Source organism: Bubalus bubalis, chromosome 22 (assembly GCF_019923935.1).
Source record: "Bubalus bubalis isolate 160015118507 breed Murrah chromosome 22, NDDB_SH_1, whole genome shotgun sequence".
Taxonomy (NCBI): Eukaryota; Metazoa; Chordata; class Mammalia; order Artiodactyla; family Bovidae; genus Bubalus; species Bubalus bubalis.
In genome coordinates, this window is record NC_059178.1 from 20,424,016 (window position 1) to 20,439,863 (window position 15,848).

The following is a 15,848-nucleotide window of genomic DNA, read 5'->3' on the forward strand; positions in this document are numbered from 1 at the left end:
CAAAAAGATACGTGCACCCCTAATGTTCACAGCAACACTATTCACAATAGCCAAGACATGCAAACAACCTAAATGTCCATCAACAGATGAATAAAGAAAATATATATACATATATCTATATATAAACACATACAATGGAACACTATTCAGCCATTTAAAAGCAATAACGCCATTTGCACCAACACAGATGCAACTAGAAATGATCATACTAAGCAAAGTCAGTCCCCTTATATGTGGAATCTAAAATGACTCGAACTTATTTATGAAACAGCAAAAGACTCAGATACAGAGAACAGACCTGTGGTTGCCAAGCGAATGGGAGCATGGGGGAGGAATAGACTGGGAGGCTGGGGTTAGCAGATGCCAACTATTACACACAGGATGGATGAACAACAAGGTCCTACTGTACAGCACAGGGAACTCTATTTATCCTGTGAAAAACCATAATGTAGAAGAATGTGAAAAAGAATGTGTATCTGTGTGCATGGCTGATTCACTTTGCTGTAATTAAAACAACACTGTAAATCAACTATACTTCAATTAAAAAAAAATTACTGCCTAAGCCAAAGTCAGTAAGATCTTCTCTGTGTTATTAAGTCTTAGTCTACGATTCATTAGGCACTTATTTCTATATATATTGTGTGGAAAGCGGGAAAAAAAGCTCTCTTTTTTGGCATCAGTTCAGTTCAGTTGCTCAGTCGTGTCCGACTCTTTGCGACCCCATGAATCGCAGCACGCCAGGCCTCCCTGTCCATCACCAACTCCCGGAGTTCATCCAGACTCACGTCCATCAAGTCAGTGATGCCATCCAGCCATCTCATCCTCTGTCGTCCCCTTCTCCTCCTGCCCCCAATCCCTCCCAGCATCAGGGTCTTTTCCAATGATAGATATCCAATTGTTACAGCACCATTTGTTGAAAAGAAAAAACTTCCCTAGTCAATTGTCTTAGCATCTTTGTTGAAAATTACCTGCCTACACATGTGTTGGCCTGTATCTGGACTTTCTATTCTGTATGCCCATTCTTATCGAATACTGATCGTATTGATCACTGTAGCTTTACAGAAAATCATCAGGTGATGAGAGTCTTCCAATGTAGTCCTTTTTCAAAATGGTTTAGACTATTCTAGGTCATTTATATTTCCACATAAATTTTTTTTTTTTCACAGAGATTTTAGAAAAGCTTACTAATTTCTACCCAAAATCACCTGCTTAAATTTTGATTGGAATGGAATCCACAGATGAACTTGGGAAAACCTAACATTTTAACAATATTGTGATAAAAACATATTTCTAATTTATTTATGTATTTTTTTAGGTGCGCTATCCAATATCCAATATTGGATTTTTGCAATATCCAATATTGCAAACATACGGAATACAACAGATGTGTATATCTGATCTTGTATGTTACAGCACTGGTAAACTCACATATTCAATTTTGTATAGATTTCTTAAGATTTTATACAGAGACAATCACATGATTTGTATATAAAGACTAATTTCTCTCCAATCCATATGCCTTCTTTTTCTTGTTTTGCTGCACTGGCTAAAACACCTCCAGTACAGTGTTGAACAGAAGCAGTAAAAGCAGAAATCCTTGCTTGTATACCCAATCAATCCCAGAAGAAAACATTCAGACTTTTACCATGAAGTACAATGTAAATCACAAGACTTTTTTTCTGTAAATGCTCTTTATCAGGCTGAAAAGATAAAGAGTTTTTATGAAGAAATAAATGTCAAATTCTGCTACACACTTTTTCTGCATCTACTGATATGATCTTATCATTTTTCTTATTTTTACTCTGTTAATATAATGAATCTTTAAAAGTCATTTATTCCTCAAAGTTGAAATCAACTTGATAGAACCTTTGGAGCATTCTGTGAATTAATAAGCAGACATGAAGACAGCTTCAAGAAACTAGTAAAGCAGAGGTAAGCCATCCCATTCTGTGTTGGCTCTGGTTTGTTATGTCACAGTTCCTTTATCCAAGAGGGATGCAGAAGCAAGAAAGGAAGCCGCACCCTCAGGGGTCAAGACCCTGTGTTAAAGGCTGATGGGTGACACCACACGGTGGACAATGACCACACGAGGCCTGGCTGGTCTGTCACTAAAACCTGATTCCAGGCCAAATCATGAAGGGAATAATTAAAAACAGGCATTGTAAGCAAAAGATAACCTGGTAAGCAGAGGAGAAAGAAAAATGCACAGAGGGCATCTGCAGGTCCTAGAGCACAGGGCAGACATCTCGTCGCTGCGTCCTCTCTGACAAAGCCACCGCCACGTCCATGCACACCACCAGCCCTCGAGCCAGAGTACTGCACTGTCTGGACTCTCAGCAGAACCACAACTGTGACCACCACGGACCACGTGGTCCCAGTCAGACGAATGCCAACTTGTGTCCCTTGGAAGTGCTCTTGGACCCTGATATTGAATGCGCACGTAGGTGTAAGAGGGGCCAGAGATGTGGGACCTCAACCTCAGACTGGCTGGGACACTCACAGAGTCCCAGCGCCAAGCAACACACTGAGCCAGAGGGAGACCGACAGTCGGGCTTGCAAACCCTGAGCTCATCCGGCAGAACGTGTCACCTGCCTGCTTCCAGGAAAAGAAAACCCCTCCTGACCTTCGGTACCTCCATGTGTAAGGCCTCCAGTTCCCCTGCAGCCTGTGAAATGTATCACCACTGCACTGCTTCTCACCCTGGAAACCTGTTTACAAGTCCAACCAAGCCAGAAACAACAAAACTGACATCTTTTAGTCAAACAGTGTAATTCAAAAACTCAACTTCCTAAATTAAAGGCAACACTTCCCTGATACCAAGCTGAAGGATCAATAATCAAGAACTGGAAACATGTGAACAAATCTCCCATCAGGGAACTTCCCTTCAAAAGGGATTTGTTGTCATACTTAAAAAAAATAAAATGGTATATAAAAGATTTTAGTGCATTCTTTTTACATTTCATCATAAACATGATATACCAAAATAATAAATTTACTCACTTGTCTTTTAGCTTCTCTCAGTTTTCTCTTGAGGGCTGTCAGAATTCTTTGTACTTCCCATAATCTCTCCTCTTTCGATAAATCCTTTATCCCGCCCTGTAGATCTCGATGTAAACAATTCAAAAGAAACTCCTAGAAAGTAATACACCACACACTGAATAGGATTTCACGTCTTATCATCTTAAAGCCACATGCCATTTCTAAAGATGCAAAATCAACCACTTTTCAGTTATCATTAAAGAAATGACATAATGGCACAGATTGTGTTTTCAAGGCTATGACTGAAAAATCCTCCTTAGTTTTTCTGCCTGAGCACCAGGTTCTAATCCATCAGCACACATTGGTTCCCAGCAGTCAATTCACATCCCTTCCCCCAAGAATATCAACTACTAAGAAACAGGAACTTGGAAATGACAGGGAAGAAAAGCAAGTAGGGATCTGATGTGTTACATGCAAAGAAAAGATGCAATAATAATCAAATGTAAGTAAATATCTTAGTCTTGAGTTTCTTACTAGGCTTGCCAAGCACACACAACTGACCAGCTCTATTTCAGAAGGACTGTGGGAAAGCACAGGATCTGGGGTTAAATCCTGGTTGTAAAACTTGGTAATAAACCAGGTGACACAGATTTACCTCTGCCAACTTTCATTATTCTCACCTGTAAAATAAGGCCAATAAAAGCAGCCTTGTTCAGATAAGGCAACATTTTTGGACTGCTTACAACATACCTGGCACCTTGCTGAACATTTTTTAACACATTATTTCATTTAAAGTCATCTTCAGATCAAACCTAGGAGAGGACTCACTTTTAAAGGCAATCCCCAAGTCTTAAGGAGGTTAAGCAACGTGCCTAATTCAGTCAGTCATGAGCAGAGCAAGAATTTCAAGCCAGGTCTTTTGATTTCCAAACCTGTGCTCTGTGTACCATGATATCCTGACTTAATGAGCATGAATCAGCACCACAAGGGAAGTTCTGGCCTTGGTGTGCCATGAAGAGAGTGCCTGAAAGCTACATACACACAGGAAGTGCTCAAGGACCAGGGACTCATGGGCCGTCAGCACCCCAGTCTCCCACAGGGTCAGCGCGAGGGCAGCTCGGGGGCCGGAGGGCGGGTGCGCACACACCTGTCTCCGTATTTCCTCCTTGATGCTCTCCTGGGTCTCGGGCAGTGTGGGCATCGTGGCCATGTTAGACCATCGCAGGGGCTTCGTCACTTGCTTCAGTGTCACATTTCCAAAGAGCTCTTGCACATGTGTGAAAAATACATACAGAACACGATTGCTAATCTAAAAAAAAAAAAGGATTTGCAAGAAAAATATTAAAATCATCATTTCATTTGTGTCTATTGCCTAAGTACCTTCTTTAATCTTCAGGAGTCACAAGACATGCTTTGCTACTTAATGGCCAATTTAAAGAAGAGAATGAGAAAGTACAGGTTAAGTGGTAGACTCAGCACTATGAGGGATTGGGGGAAAAGCCAAGAAAGGGACGCAGAGGCTGGTTATCATTGATTTATTCTGTTTTAGCACTAGAGCATTAACTGATTTTTTAAATCCTATGTTCTTTATTTTCCAGTTACTATGAGGCATTCTAACACACGCAACTGGATCAACTAAGAAACAGGGGAGCCTGTGGCTACAGAGGTGGGCTGAGCATGGGCACCCCCACTCCAGGGACAAACACCTTCCAGGAAACTCCAAAGCTCAGGATGGAGAGGCTAAGACATCAGGATGTTAGGTGGCTAAATAGCTGGTAAAAGAAACTGTTTCCTACCTAAAACTTACTCTGACAACACACCTGCATTTTCTGTGACACCATCATCCCTATTATAGAAATACTAAGTAACAATGTAATATTTACCAAATTCTGAAAACTTAACTAACAGGAAATTTAAGGAACATCTTCTTTCCAAGCTATAAGCAATGAGCAATGAAGGAATCTTCAGTGAAAGAAAATACACTGTTATACATAGCAGTGTGCTATAACAGTGACCAACAAGTGACCTGGTGTATTCACCAAGAGGGCTTAAAACGAAAACTATAATCCCTCTCATTGTTCTGCCCTCTGTTTCTGGCCAGAGTGAAATATCAGTAACTCCAATAAAGGAACTCACACATTCTATGCCAGCACCAAGTGAGTAGCAGGAAGCGAAGACCAGGAATTTACGTTATAAAGAATCACCACCCACCTCCTTGAAATGCCTCCCCAGGTTAAGATTCTATAAAATACTTTATATAATCTTCATGACTGAAATCTTCAGGTTAAGTCCCTGACCAAATGAATAATGTTAGGCCCCCTTGGGCCTGAATCTGTATGTCTGTGTGACATGATTGAGCAGTAATGCTATTTGATGGAGTAACTGAAATCTTTAAAATTCTGCGGATGAACTGGGACTGCAGGTACCCTGGCTCCTCCTCCACTAAGGACAGGTCACTATCATCAGGAGCTGCTTACAGACCTACACTCAAACCTGGACAATACTCGTATTTCACAGGCACAGCTCAAAGGCCAACCTGATCACCAGCTTTCACGTCAACACCATCCATACTATGAAAGAAAACAACAACACTCAGGCCAAGCCCTTGCCCACTGTCCCTGGCCCACCGCTTGGTATGACTCGGCAATAGGAAGCGCCCTCGCCCCAACCCTAAGGGCCCACATGTGTGCCAGGAAGGCTGTGTACCTGCACAGTGGGGCTGAGCACTATGGAAATGTTCTGGATGTTCATTTTCGTTTCCAGTTCCTTGGCAATAACATGGTCCATGTGCACGATGAGCCAGGAGATGAGAAGGCGGCTGCACTCAGGCAGCTCTTCCAGCAGGCGCTGGAACTCCTGCACCTTCTCGGCCTCCGAGCTCCGGCCACACGCCTCCTCGAAGCGAGGCAGGAGCTCCTTGGTCAGCAGGTTCTCAGGCAGGTCCCGCAGGTACTGCTTCAGCAAACTGGCCACCGTGTTCGGTTCATACTCTTCCAAGTTTGGAGATTCCTCTCTGTCGTAGGCTGCTTTCAGCTCATCCACCTTGGATTTAATTCCTGAGAACATTCAAATTCAGAACAAAAAGAAGTGTTAAGAAAAAAATCAAACACACAGCTTTCTTCCCCAGCATGCCCATCATCACCCCTGGGGGAGATGGGAAAAGAGCCAACCTGGCATGTTAATTGTTTATCTGCATATCATTCACACAATTCCTCCATAAATAAGAGAGAAGGCTACACTCTGAGGACAAATTTAGCCAAACACTAAATGATAATGGAAAAACAATATTCAGAACAAATATCACAGCAAACACAGAAACATTAAGCAAATATGCCAATCGATTCAGGGAAAATATGTTTTTAAAGATTACGTAGGCAAAAGTTAAACTACAATTCGAGAATAAGCCTTCCTCTACATGAGTGGCCAACTGCTTTTTCTAACCTGTCACAAGACTGACAATATAAAATACAACTCAGTACACACAAGCATGCTGCAAAAAGGTGTGGGTGAGTACTTTTTTTATAAATAAAAATTGTATCAAATGGAAAAGGTGAGCTCACCATCTAAATAAACTGTCTGAAAATTATTCCCCAATAAATACCTAATTTCTAATAATACCTAATATCTAATTTCTACATTTAAATTCTTTACATGTTTTCTTAATCTGAAACAGGGCTAGAACCAAAAAAAAAGTGAAACCTGGGTTACTAAAATCAAATTGTTTTGCTTTTCTTACTGGTCAGAAAGAAACACACATAAATGTTTTTAAGACACTAAGTATGTAAGTCTTGACACCAATCTGCATTTAAGACAGAATTCAGTGACACTGACTGCTCGCTGGTGAGAGCACAAAGTAGCTTCCGCTGTCTTCAATACTAGAAACTTCAGGCCAAGGTGTGACGCCACACACACAGAATACCACTCGGCTGTAAACAAGAAAGAAATCCTGTGGCTGGCAACAGCATGGCTCAATCTGAGGGTGTTAAGCTACATGAAATAAGTCAGAGAAAGACAAGGACTTCCTTTATGGAATCTAAACAAATAAAGCAGTGAATGTAACAAAAAAGAAACAGACTCAGAGGTAGAGAACAAGTTAGTGGTCACCAGAGGAGAGAGGAAGTGTGAGGGCTAAGTTAGAGGTAGGGAACTAAGAGGCACAAACTAAATGTGCAAAATAAATACACTCCACAGTGCAGCACAGGGAATATGGCCAGTATTTCACAACTATAAATGGAGTATAATCTTTAAAAATACTGAATCACTGTGCTGTATCTCTGAAACGTAAAGAACACTGTACATCAACCATACTTCAATTTAAAAAAAAAAAACTTTAGGCCAGTTATTAAAAACAAGCCATGAACTGAGGCTGACATTGTAATGGTAAACATTACAAAACTTTTTAATGGCATCACAATAAATCAATAACTTAATCCAGCACTGACAAAATAAAACCAGCAATTCCAAATAGGAAAATAATAATATAGATTTTATTTTGCTATAATCTTCATTTTGAGGTGGAAAAGTTAGAAAATAAATCCTATTTTCTTACTTTTCTGAATAAAATATGGTGAGTGATAACTTTGATTAAAATTCCTGACGCCCTCCTCTCTCTCTCATCAACACCTTGCAGATACATAATTTTGCCCCAGCAGTGCCTGCTTAGAAAATGGCACAAGTGAACAATTAGAATATGTGTTTAGTCTGTTACTCTGAAATTGTTACCAAAATGCTTTCCTTTTAAAAACTGAACACTTCAAAGTCCCAGGTACAGAAAGAGCAGATGACAATAGATTAGTTTTAAAACTAGAACTTGGACATGAATAAGTGTGAATCAAAGTTCTCCATGAAAAAGCGCTACTACTGGCATTCGAAAAGAAAAGTCACAGGCACGGTTCTGCAGTCCAGAATGCTGAATGCAGTGTTCTGCCAGGGCCTCACAAATAAATACAGAACTGATCAAAGCAGGTGCTCGTTCTCCAGGAGCCAAGGACCAGGGGAGCAGCTCAGTGTCAAATAGACAAGACATTCCACACCTCCAGCTCCAAAAGAATACAAACATAAAAAATCAGGACCAAGTCCAAAGAATCCTCTGAACAATGCTGTAGGAACCTTCAGAGAAGCTTTCACCTAAAATGAAATTTCCTCATGCCTATCAAAATCATGAGCGAGAAGCAGCTATGTTAGTACTGTGTAGATCTTTAAAAATCCATCTAATTTTTCTTAAAAGGCAAGTTTTACATGCAGTTAAATATGTTTATGTAACTAAGAAATTGTAAGTTAAAATTCAGTGCCTAATTCATTTTCTTATTTTCTATAAAATAGCAGCATATTAGCCAAAATACTCTTAAATAAATGTTATCTGTGGGCTATGTAAAGGTCTCCCCAGTTATCAAACATGCCTGCCTTTCTTAACAAAGAAAGGGCATATCAAATCTACCTTCAAGAAATGCGCATGAACCAATTAGATAGAAAAACTAAATCTAGTCTCTTTATTCTAAATGTTTCTAACTCATCATGAACACGCATGAGCAACGACGCATGTACAGCCTTAGTCATAGGAAGGTGATGGGCGACAGCACGGATGTCGCACAGGTAGGACTTGCATCCTGCACCAACACCAAAGCCACACCACTTTGTAAGAAGAGAGTCTCAGTTTTGGACCACACATGTCTTGTTTGACTTTAGACACCCAATAGGAATCACACTCCTGCCAAGTATGAGATGTTAGTTTTCACACACACAGAATGTAGGAAAATGGAACCTAGACTTCACTAGCATTATGTCAGAGCCACATCTAACCTAGAGGAATCCACCCTGCGGTCTAAACACTTAGCAAGAACAGCCCATCCCTCAGCTGGACTGAGGAAAAACTCACATGACAGCGTTAGCACTGTGTCTCGTGGCCAAGACACATTCTGGATGCAGAGGCCAGACGCCTTCCCTCCCTGCTGACCTCCTCCCGGCACCCAGCCTCTCGGGGGTGCCCAGGTGAGGGGTGCTGCCCACACGGGCCAGGCACTGCACAATGAACCCACGGTGAGCCCGCCTAATGGGGGTGTGGGGATCGAGTAAAAAAGGCAGCGTGCGCGCGCGCACACACAGACACAGTGTGGGGGCCTTCATTCACCGGGAAGGACCAAGGACATGAATGAGGCTTAGGACCCGTGTCACAACCTTGCTCACAAGCACTCTGCTCCTTCCTTTGAAACACAGAGGCAAGCCGACCGGTAGCAAGCAGCGCGGCCCTCACCTGACACCCTGTAGATGCCCTCGCACTTCATGCCATGCTTCTCCACGTAGTCCACGCACTCCCGGAAGACCGCGGGCAGCCGCACGCCGTCGTACATCATGGTCCTCTCCACCGCGTCGGCCAGCGGGATCCCGAAGATGGGCCTGAGGCTCGGGACGTCCAGCTGAGGCACCTCTGGCTCCTGAATCGGCTTCTTCTTCTTCTTCTTCTCCTTCCACTGTTTAACCACGTCAGCTGCTGTCAAGTCTTTTGACTTCTTCTCTTTATGCTTCTCCTCTTTGTGCTTTTCTTCTTTATGTTTTTCCTCTTTGGGTTTCTCTTTTATTTTAAAATCTTTCTCTTTCTTTTTAGAAAAGCTGGGCTTCTTGAAGACATGGATCCCCTTGGACCTCTTCATTTTGGAAGGACTTTCGGCTTCATCCCCCGAACTATCTTCCTGAAAGGCAGCATAGCCCTCAGCTGCCAAAAAAACGCAGGAAGCGTGAGTCACAGTCTGCTGAATGTCACACTGTCCATTTTCTATGTTTAAAACAGGTCCAAAGAAGAGTCACCTGGCCTTGGCGACCTAGCTTTCCACCTGTGGCCCAGCCCTCCTGTTCTCCCAGCCACTCATCTCGGCTGAAAGGTGTTGCTGTGACATCTCTCAACCACAAGAGGGCAACATGCCCAGAGCTCGTTACCCTTGCAACTGGTTTTATTTTACACATGTGTGCAAGAGGAACTTTTACAAACCAAATTACTGAAAACAATCATTTATTATTTCAACTTACTTGGAAAGAATCCCACCATCACACACAACATTCCTTCACAGTCGGAAGAACATCCTCTAACCTACACTTCTCTTAGCTTAGGTTTTCCTATTTGGTTCCTGGAATCTGAAGCCGGCTCCAGTCACAATTGGAGATGCAGGACTATGTAGGTGCTCTTTTCCTCTCCACCGCACCTGGCTCCAGGGTCTCTGGCTGGTAAGTTCTCTCTGGGGCCAGCAGCAGGGACGGAGCCTCCTCTGGGGAGGACCGACCAGGAAACCCCTAACCTTGAGCGTTGGCCACGCCCCTGAGTCAGAAAGCCTGGGTTTCACACTAACAGCTACTCAATATCAGAGCTGTCCTAGTTTGGCTTCCTTGTTTTGGGGTTTTTTTTTAAACATCTAAAACTCTCCTGTTCTTTTCTTTAGCCAAATATCTTACAAGCTAAAATAGAAATTAATAATAGAGATTTTAAAATAGAGATTAAAGGTACTGCATAAATTTCCCTCTGGTTAAAATACCACGAACTCCACACCAACCAGAATGGCAAAAGAAGAGCATGACATTGGGTGGCCAAAAAGTTCATTTGAGTTTTCCTGTAACGTCTTACAGGAAAACCCGAACCTTTCAGCCAACCCAATAAAAAAAGCTATCATCCTCCCTACAGAACAGGAATCCCATATGGGTGTGTCGTGGCATCTGCTTAAGAAAACAAATACACTATCTTTTACCATGTGCCCCAACTAGCCTACAACCTCATCAAGACAGCAAGACTCCATAAGCACAAAATTTCAACATTTATTTTTCATACATTATTTTAAAAAACCAACTTAAGAAACCTCCACCAGAAAACTTTACCACTTCTGGAAATTCAGTATTTTTACTTGTGATAGTAAGACCCTAAAATACAAAAACTGAGACCCTGAAAAGAAAATATAAAACAGGAGTCCCTGGATCTAGGATGGCAGGTACACGTGACTAGAGCAGAAATTTACCTAGAATAAAACCACAGCACAGAGGAAACGGCACTTACTCCTTTTTTCCTTTTTCTTGAACTTTCCTTTCTTCTTCCCATGGTCCTTCTCATCGTCAGACACTACGTCGGGAGGCTCGTGGAGGCTGTCGTGGGGGGGTGAGGGCTCGCCCGTGCGGTACAGCCCGGGAAACTTGGTGGGGCTGATCTCCTCAGAGCTGGGGGTGCGGGTGAGCCCGCTGCCATGCTCCACCCTGCGGTGCTCACTGGGGCTGCTGGTGGGGGGCAGGAAGCACTCGGTCATGCTGCCTCCCTGATGACAGCGAGGAGGGCTTCTTGGTCACCTACCCATCACACCTGCGGGAGACACAGCATCACGGTCACCTGGTGGCCACCAACGCCCAGGGGCAGCAGATAGACGCACAGCTCGGCAAACTCCCCCCTCAAGAACCGTCGCTGGTTTTGTCATCTTGAGTTGATTCGTGCCTCACACATGCACATCAGTTCTCAAAAAGCTGAAAGCACTGGATCTTCAAATGTGGGGAAAATTAACCAAATGGAAGGACATAGGACATCAAGGCAGGACACAGGGTTTCTCCTAAAAAGAGCCAGCCGCTCTGTAAGGGGTTTCATTTTGATTGTTATCCAACAGAAAACTTTAATTTTTCTTAAGTTATGACCAAACAACCATGAATAACAAGAAGACTCTTGGTATAACTAACACATGAATAGTTCAGTATCATTAGCGAAATTTACAGAACAGTGACAGATGCAGCGATTCACACAGGTACAGGCCATTAGCTGCAGTTACATACCGCATTAGACAAGCCATGTGCTGATACAGCTAACAAAGGAAGAACCTCATTTGCTCATTCCTAAACTATACACAAAACGGTTTTGCTACAATGGACACTACAAAGGACAAATGTGGATAAACAACAAGTTTCTACTGTGCAGCTCAGGGAACCGTACTCAATATCATGTGAGAAACCAGAACGGAAAATAGGAAAAAGAATATATATATGTGTACATATGTGTATAACTGAGTCACGGTGCTGGACAGCAATAATTAACACAACTTTGTAATCCAGCTATATTTCAATAATAAAATTTTTTAAAGAAATAATAAAGTACAAATGTAAGAAAAGTTCAAGATCTGTTCACATTTTTCTTCTTCATAAGACAACGGTACACAGTTTAAGTACCATGTTCAAAAGTGAACTGTGTTAGTTCTTACTCCTCTTTAATGTTTTTATAATATTCATCTGAAAAACTACCAGAATCACTTCTCTTTGCACTGACTTAAGGTGATTCTGAAATTTTAAAAACACACAAACACAAGTGTAACTGATAAATCTGACCATAAACAAAGTCAAAAGACAACCAAATGTGAAAAAAAATGTGTAAATTATGATAGCGAACTTTTCTAAAAAGCAGAGTTCTCACAAATCAATGAAAATTTCAACATAGCAAGAATGTGAAGCAGTTCACAGGAAAATGACTAATATCCACATGAAAATATCATTCAAGTGCAATTGCAATTTTAAGAACATAAGACGGTAAGTTAGAATTTTTATAACATCAGACTGGCAAAGAACAAAAAAGGGTCTATAATATACCAGCATACTAAGTGCTGGTAAGGGTGTGAATATTCACTAAGGGAGAATATCCACCAACAGCTGAAGTATAAACCAGCACAGTCTTTTCTGAAAAGCAACTGGCAAAATCTATCAAAATTTTAAATGTGCTCTCTTTGATCTAAGAATTCCTCTTTTTAGGAACTTATCCTTCAGACATCCTTTTACAAGCATTCAAAGATGTGCACATGAAAATAATCATTTTAGCACTGGGAAAGCAAAGACAGCAAAATCTAAATGGCTATCAATAAAAGACACGTTAAATTAGGCTTGATCCAAATAATGGAATGTAAAGTCACACACAAGCCATCTCTGACATAGTAAACCATTGTTAAGTCTCTGAAGTTGTAAAAGAGGAGGGAGAGAAAGTTGTTTTTTTTTTATTTTGAGCCTTACCATGCCCATCTATCACTTGTACTGCTATTATCATGTTTTTCAAATGAACAGGCCATGTTTTTTTAGTCTCATAAAAATTGTTTTTGACAATATTTAATATTCTGAGGAAAGCAATTTACAGCACAGTATCAAGTTTTAAATATACAAGCACACAAAAAAATGTAAGAACAAGGGAACCTTAGTAACAATTATCTCTGAATTATAAGGTTATAAGTGATCTTTTCACTTTTTTACGTTTCATCAGTTTCCTACCAGTACAGTATGCCTCACTACTTGCCTAAGCAGGAAAAACATTAAGCGAGAAATTTCATCAAAGGGACTGTAAGCATCGCTGTCACTCTGATTCTCTGGTTTTACTTCATGGGTTCTGACGGCTGGTGTTTTTTTTAAATACATTCTTTTCTTAAGGGATGAGAGTTTAAAGGGAGCTAAGATGCCACCAGCCTATCGGTTATACATCACAGGTGGGGAAACTGAAGTGTGAAGAGCGGAGAACAAAAACACGGGTGCGGGAAGGAGCACAGCTCGCCCCGGCCTGGGCCACACGCCTCCCTGCTCTCTGTCTCCTCCGCGCTGGGACCCGCCTTCCTCCCAGGAGTCCTGCTCAGCCATACTCATCTTTCCACATCAGGCCCGCAGATGGGCACAAGGAATCTTTCTGGAGTGATGCGAACAGTCTAGATTTGGATTGTGGTGATGGTTACGAACTGTAAATTGACATTTTAAGTGGGTGAAATCCTATGGTATGCAAATTACACCTAAATAAAGCTGCTAAAAAAAGGATCAAGTACCAGCACCCCTTTCTCCAGGAATCCCCGCTCATGCCTCACGTGGCCCAGGCTAAGCCGTGCCCCCCTCCGGAGCTACAGAATCACGGAGCACACCTGGACGCCGCACTGGGCCTTAAGGACCTGTGCATGGGGCCATCTTGCCAGTAATTCGCAAGCCCAACATTTAACACAGCACAGGCTGCACGGGAAGTAGTCAGACGTTTCCTTAACCAACTAAACCCACTAACAAGTCTCTCCATATTCTCAACACGCTGTGTCCCGCTGATGACACAAAGATGAGGAGAAATGACTTGGCCCTCAGCCTCAACTTTTAATTACAGAAACAAAGAAAGGAAACCCACATTTCATTTGAGTTCTGTGGCTTCAGGAACTTTCACATCAACCTGACATGTCCTGTAAGAAAAGTGTTTTTCCAGGTTTACAAACTGTACAACTAAGGCTCAGAGAAGTGAAGTAATGTATCCTACACCACGCAGCAAGAGGTAAAACTAGGATGTGCTTGACGGAAACACACATTCTTTCTACTAAAGTGCCCTCTGTGTACACATGTACACACACACACACACACACACACACACACACACACACGAGAGCACACTTACGCCAGGAGGAGCAGCATATTAATGACACAAGCAGAAACGTGGGGCTTGTTATGAGAATAGCAAGAAGACGGGTCTGATGGGAGCAGATGCATGAAGAAGCAACAGAAAAGACATGGAAAGACAAGATGGTTCTGAACTGAAAGCCAGCTGGTGCCGAGCTGAGGAGGTCATCACCAAGTTCAAGTCCAGAAGCGACAAAACGCTGGGGCTGCAAGGCATGAGGGCAGGACCACGAATCACAGAACGCAGGTGGGTCTGGACCGCCCCCCACTCTGCAATCTGCACACTGGACTGACAAGGAAGAGTCCTGTTCCTGACACCCTGAAGAGATGATCTTGCGAAAACCACTCCAGAGGAACAGCTGCTGCCCTGACTCAGCCTCGCATGGCTGGGAGGAGCGGCCGCCGGCGCACAGGATGGAGCGAGGCCGGAACAGAGGTGCAGGAACGGTCCTGAGCTCAGGGAGCCACACACACACCTCAGCGTCCTGAGTAAGTGGGCAGAGAGACAGGCCTTGAAGGGTCCACGGTGAATTTCAGCATAAACAGCCAAAGGTGAGGGGGGGAAAAAAAGAAATTCCTACTTCTGAGGCAAGAGGAGAAGTAATGTAAACTTGTCAACATTTAAGAAAGATGTCAGCACAGCTAAGAAAAAGATCGCATACTGACAGGCAAAGAAGGCAGACAGGACGGGGCCTCGAGATACGAGGACCAACACTGATCCCAGAGGGTGCTTTCTGCCTCTGCATCGCAGACTTGCAGCAAAACATGCCAGAAACACCAGCGATGACAAAAGCCAGCCCTCTCAGCTGAAGGACCAGAAGGGGGCGGTCCTTCCAGACAGAAAACGCAGTCTACTCCATCCAGTAGACAGACAACAGAGTCTACTCCGTGGTCTACTCCACCAGAGACGTAACCATGACAGTATGGTACTGGAGCAAGGGTGGACAGGTTAGTGAACAAAACAGAAACTTCGCAGAGGCTCGCATATACGCAGTCAACTGTCTGTCAACAAAAGTTCCAAAGGAATTCATGGGGCAAGGAAAGTCTTCAGCAAGTGGCGCAGAGTAACCATGTGGGGAAGAGAGAAGGTCAGCCCTCCATTGCATCACCACAGAGTGTGCATGACAAACTACAGACACAAAACTTCACTGCTAATAACTTAAAACTTCTACACAAAACACATTTGTGAGCCCTTGAAGGAAGAATTTCCCAGACAGGAACAGAAAGCAATTAACTACTGAATTAAAAGTCCACAAACTAGACTTTTTATCAAAAGCAAAAATTTTCACTCATCAAAAGATAGTAAGAAGAAAATTAAGAGTCAAGGCCAAGACGTGGAGAACACACTTACAGTGTGTGTGTATGTACGTGTGTCTCACAAAAGACTTAAACCCAGGATATATACAGAACTTCTACAGTTCAACAATAGACAATCCAAAACAAAAATGGGCAAAATCAAGCAAACAAT

At 42.6% G+C, this 15,848-nt stretch overlaps 1 protein-coding gene across 4 annotated transcripts in view; it reads right to left on the minus strand.

Annotated features, from left to right (window-relative positions):
- The window catches only part of RALBP1 (ralA binding protein 1), a 41,153-nt gene that overhangs the window by 7,853 nt on the left and 17,452 nt on the right, over positions 1 to 15,848 (minus strand). For all 4 annotated transcript variants that reach the window (XM_006066265.3, XM_025273355.3, XM_044934642.1 and 1 more), the window contains exons 2-6: positions 11,013 to 11,309; positions 9,231 to 9,689; positions 5,687 to 6,036; positions 4,128 to 4,289; positions 3,002 to 3,133 (exon numbers count right to left, since the gene is read on the minus strand). In XM_006066265.3, the coding sequence (XP_006066327.1) occupies positions 3,002 to 3,133; positions 4,128 to 4,289; positions 5,687 to 6,036; positions 9,231 to 9,689; positions 11,013 to 11,256 (1,347 nt within the window). In that variant the 5' untranslated portion in view covers positions 11,257 to 11,309. The remainder of the gene's footprint in view (positions 1 to 3,001; positions 3,134 to 4,127; positions 4,290 to 5,686; positions 6,037 to 9,230; positions 9,690 to 11,012; positions 11,310 to 15,848) is intronic.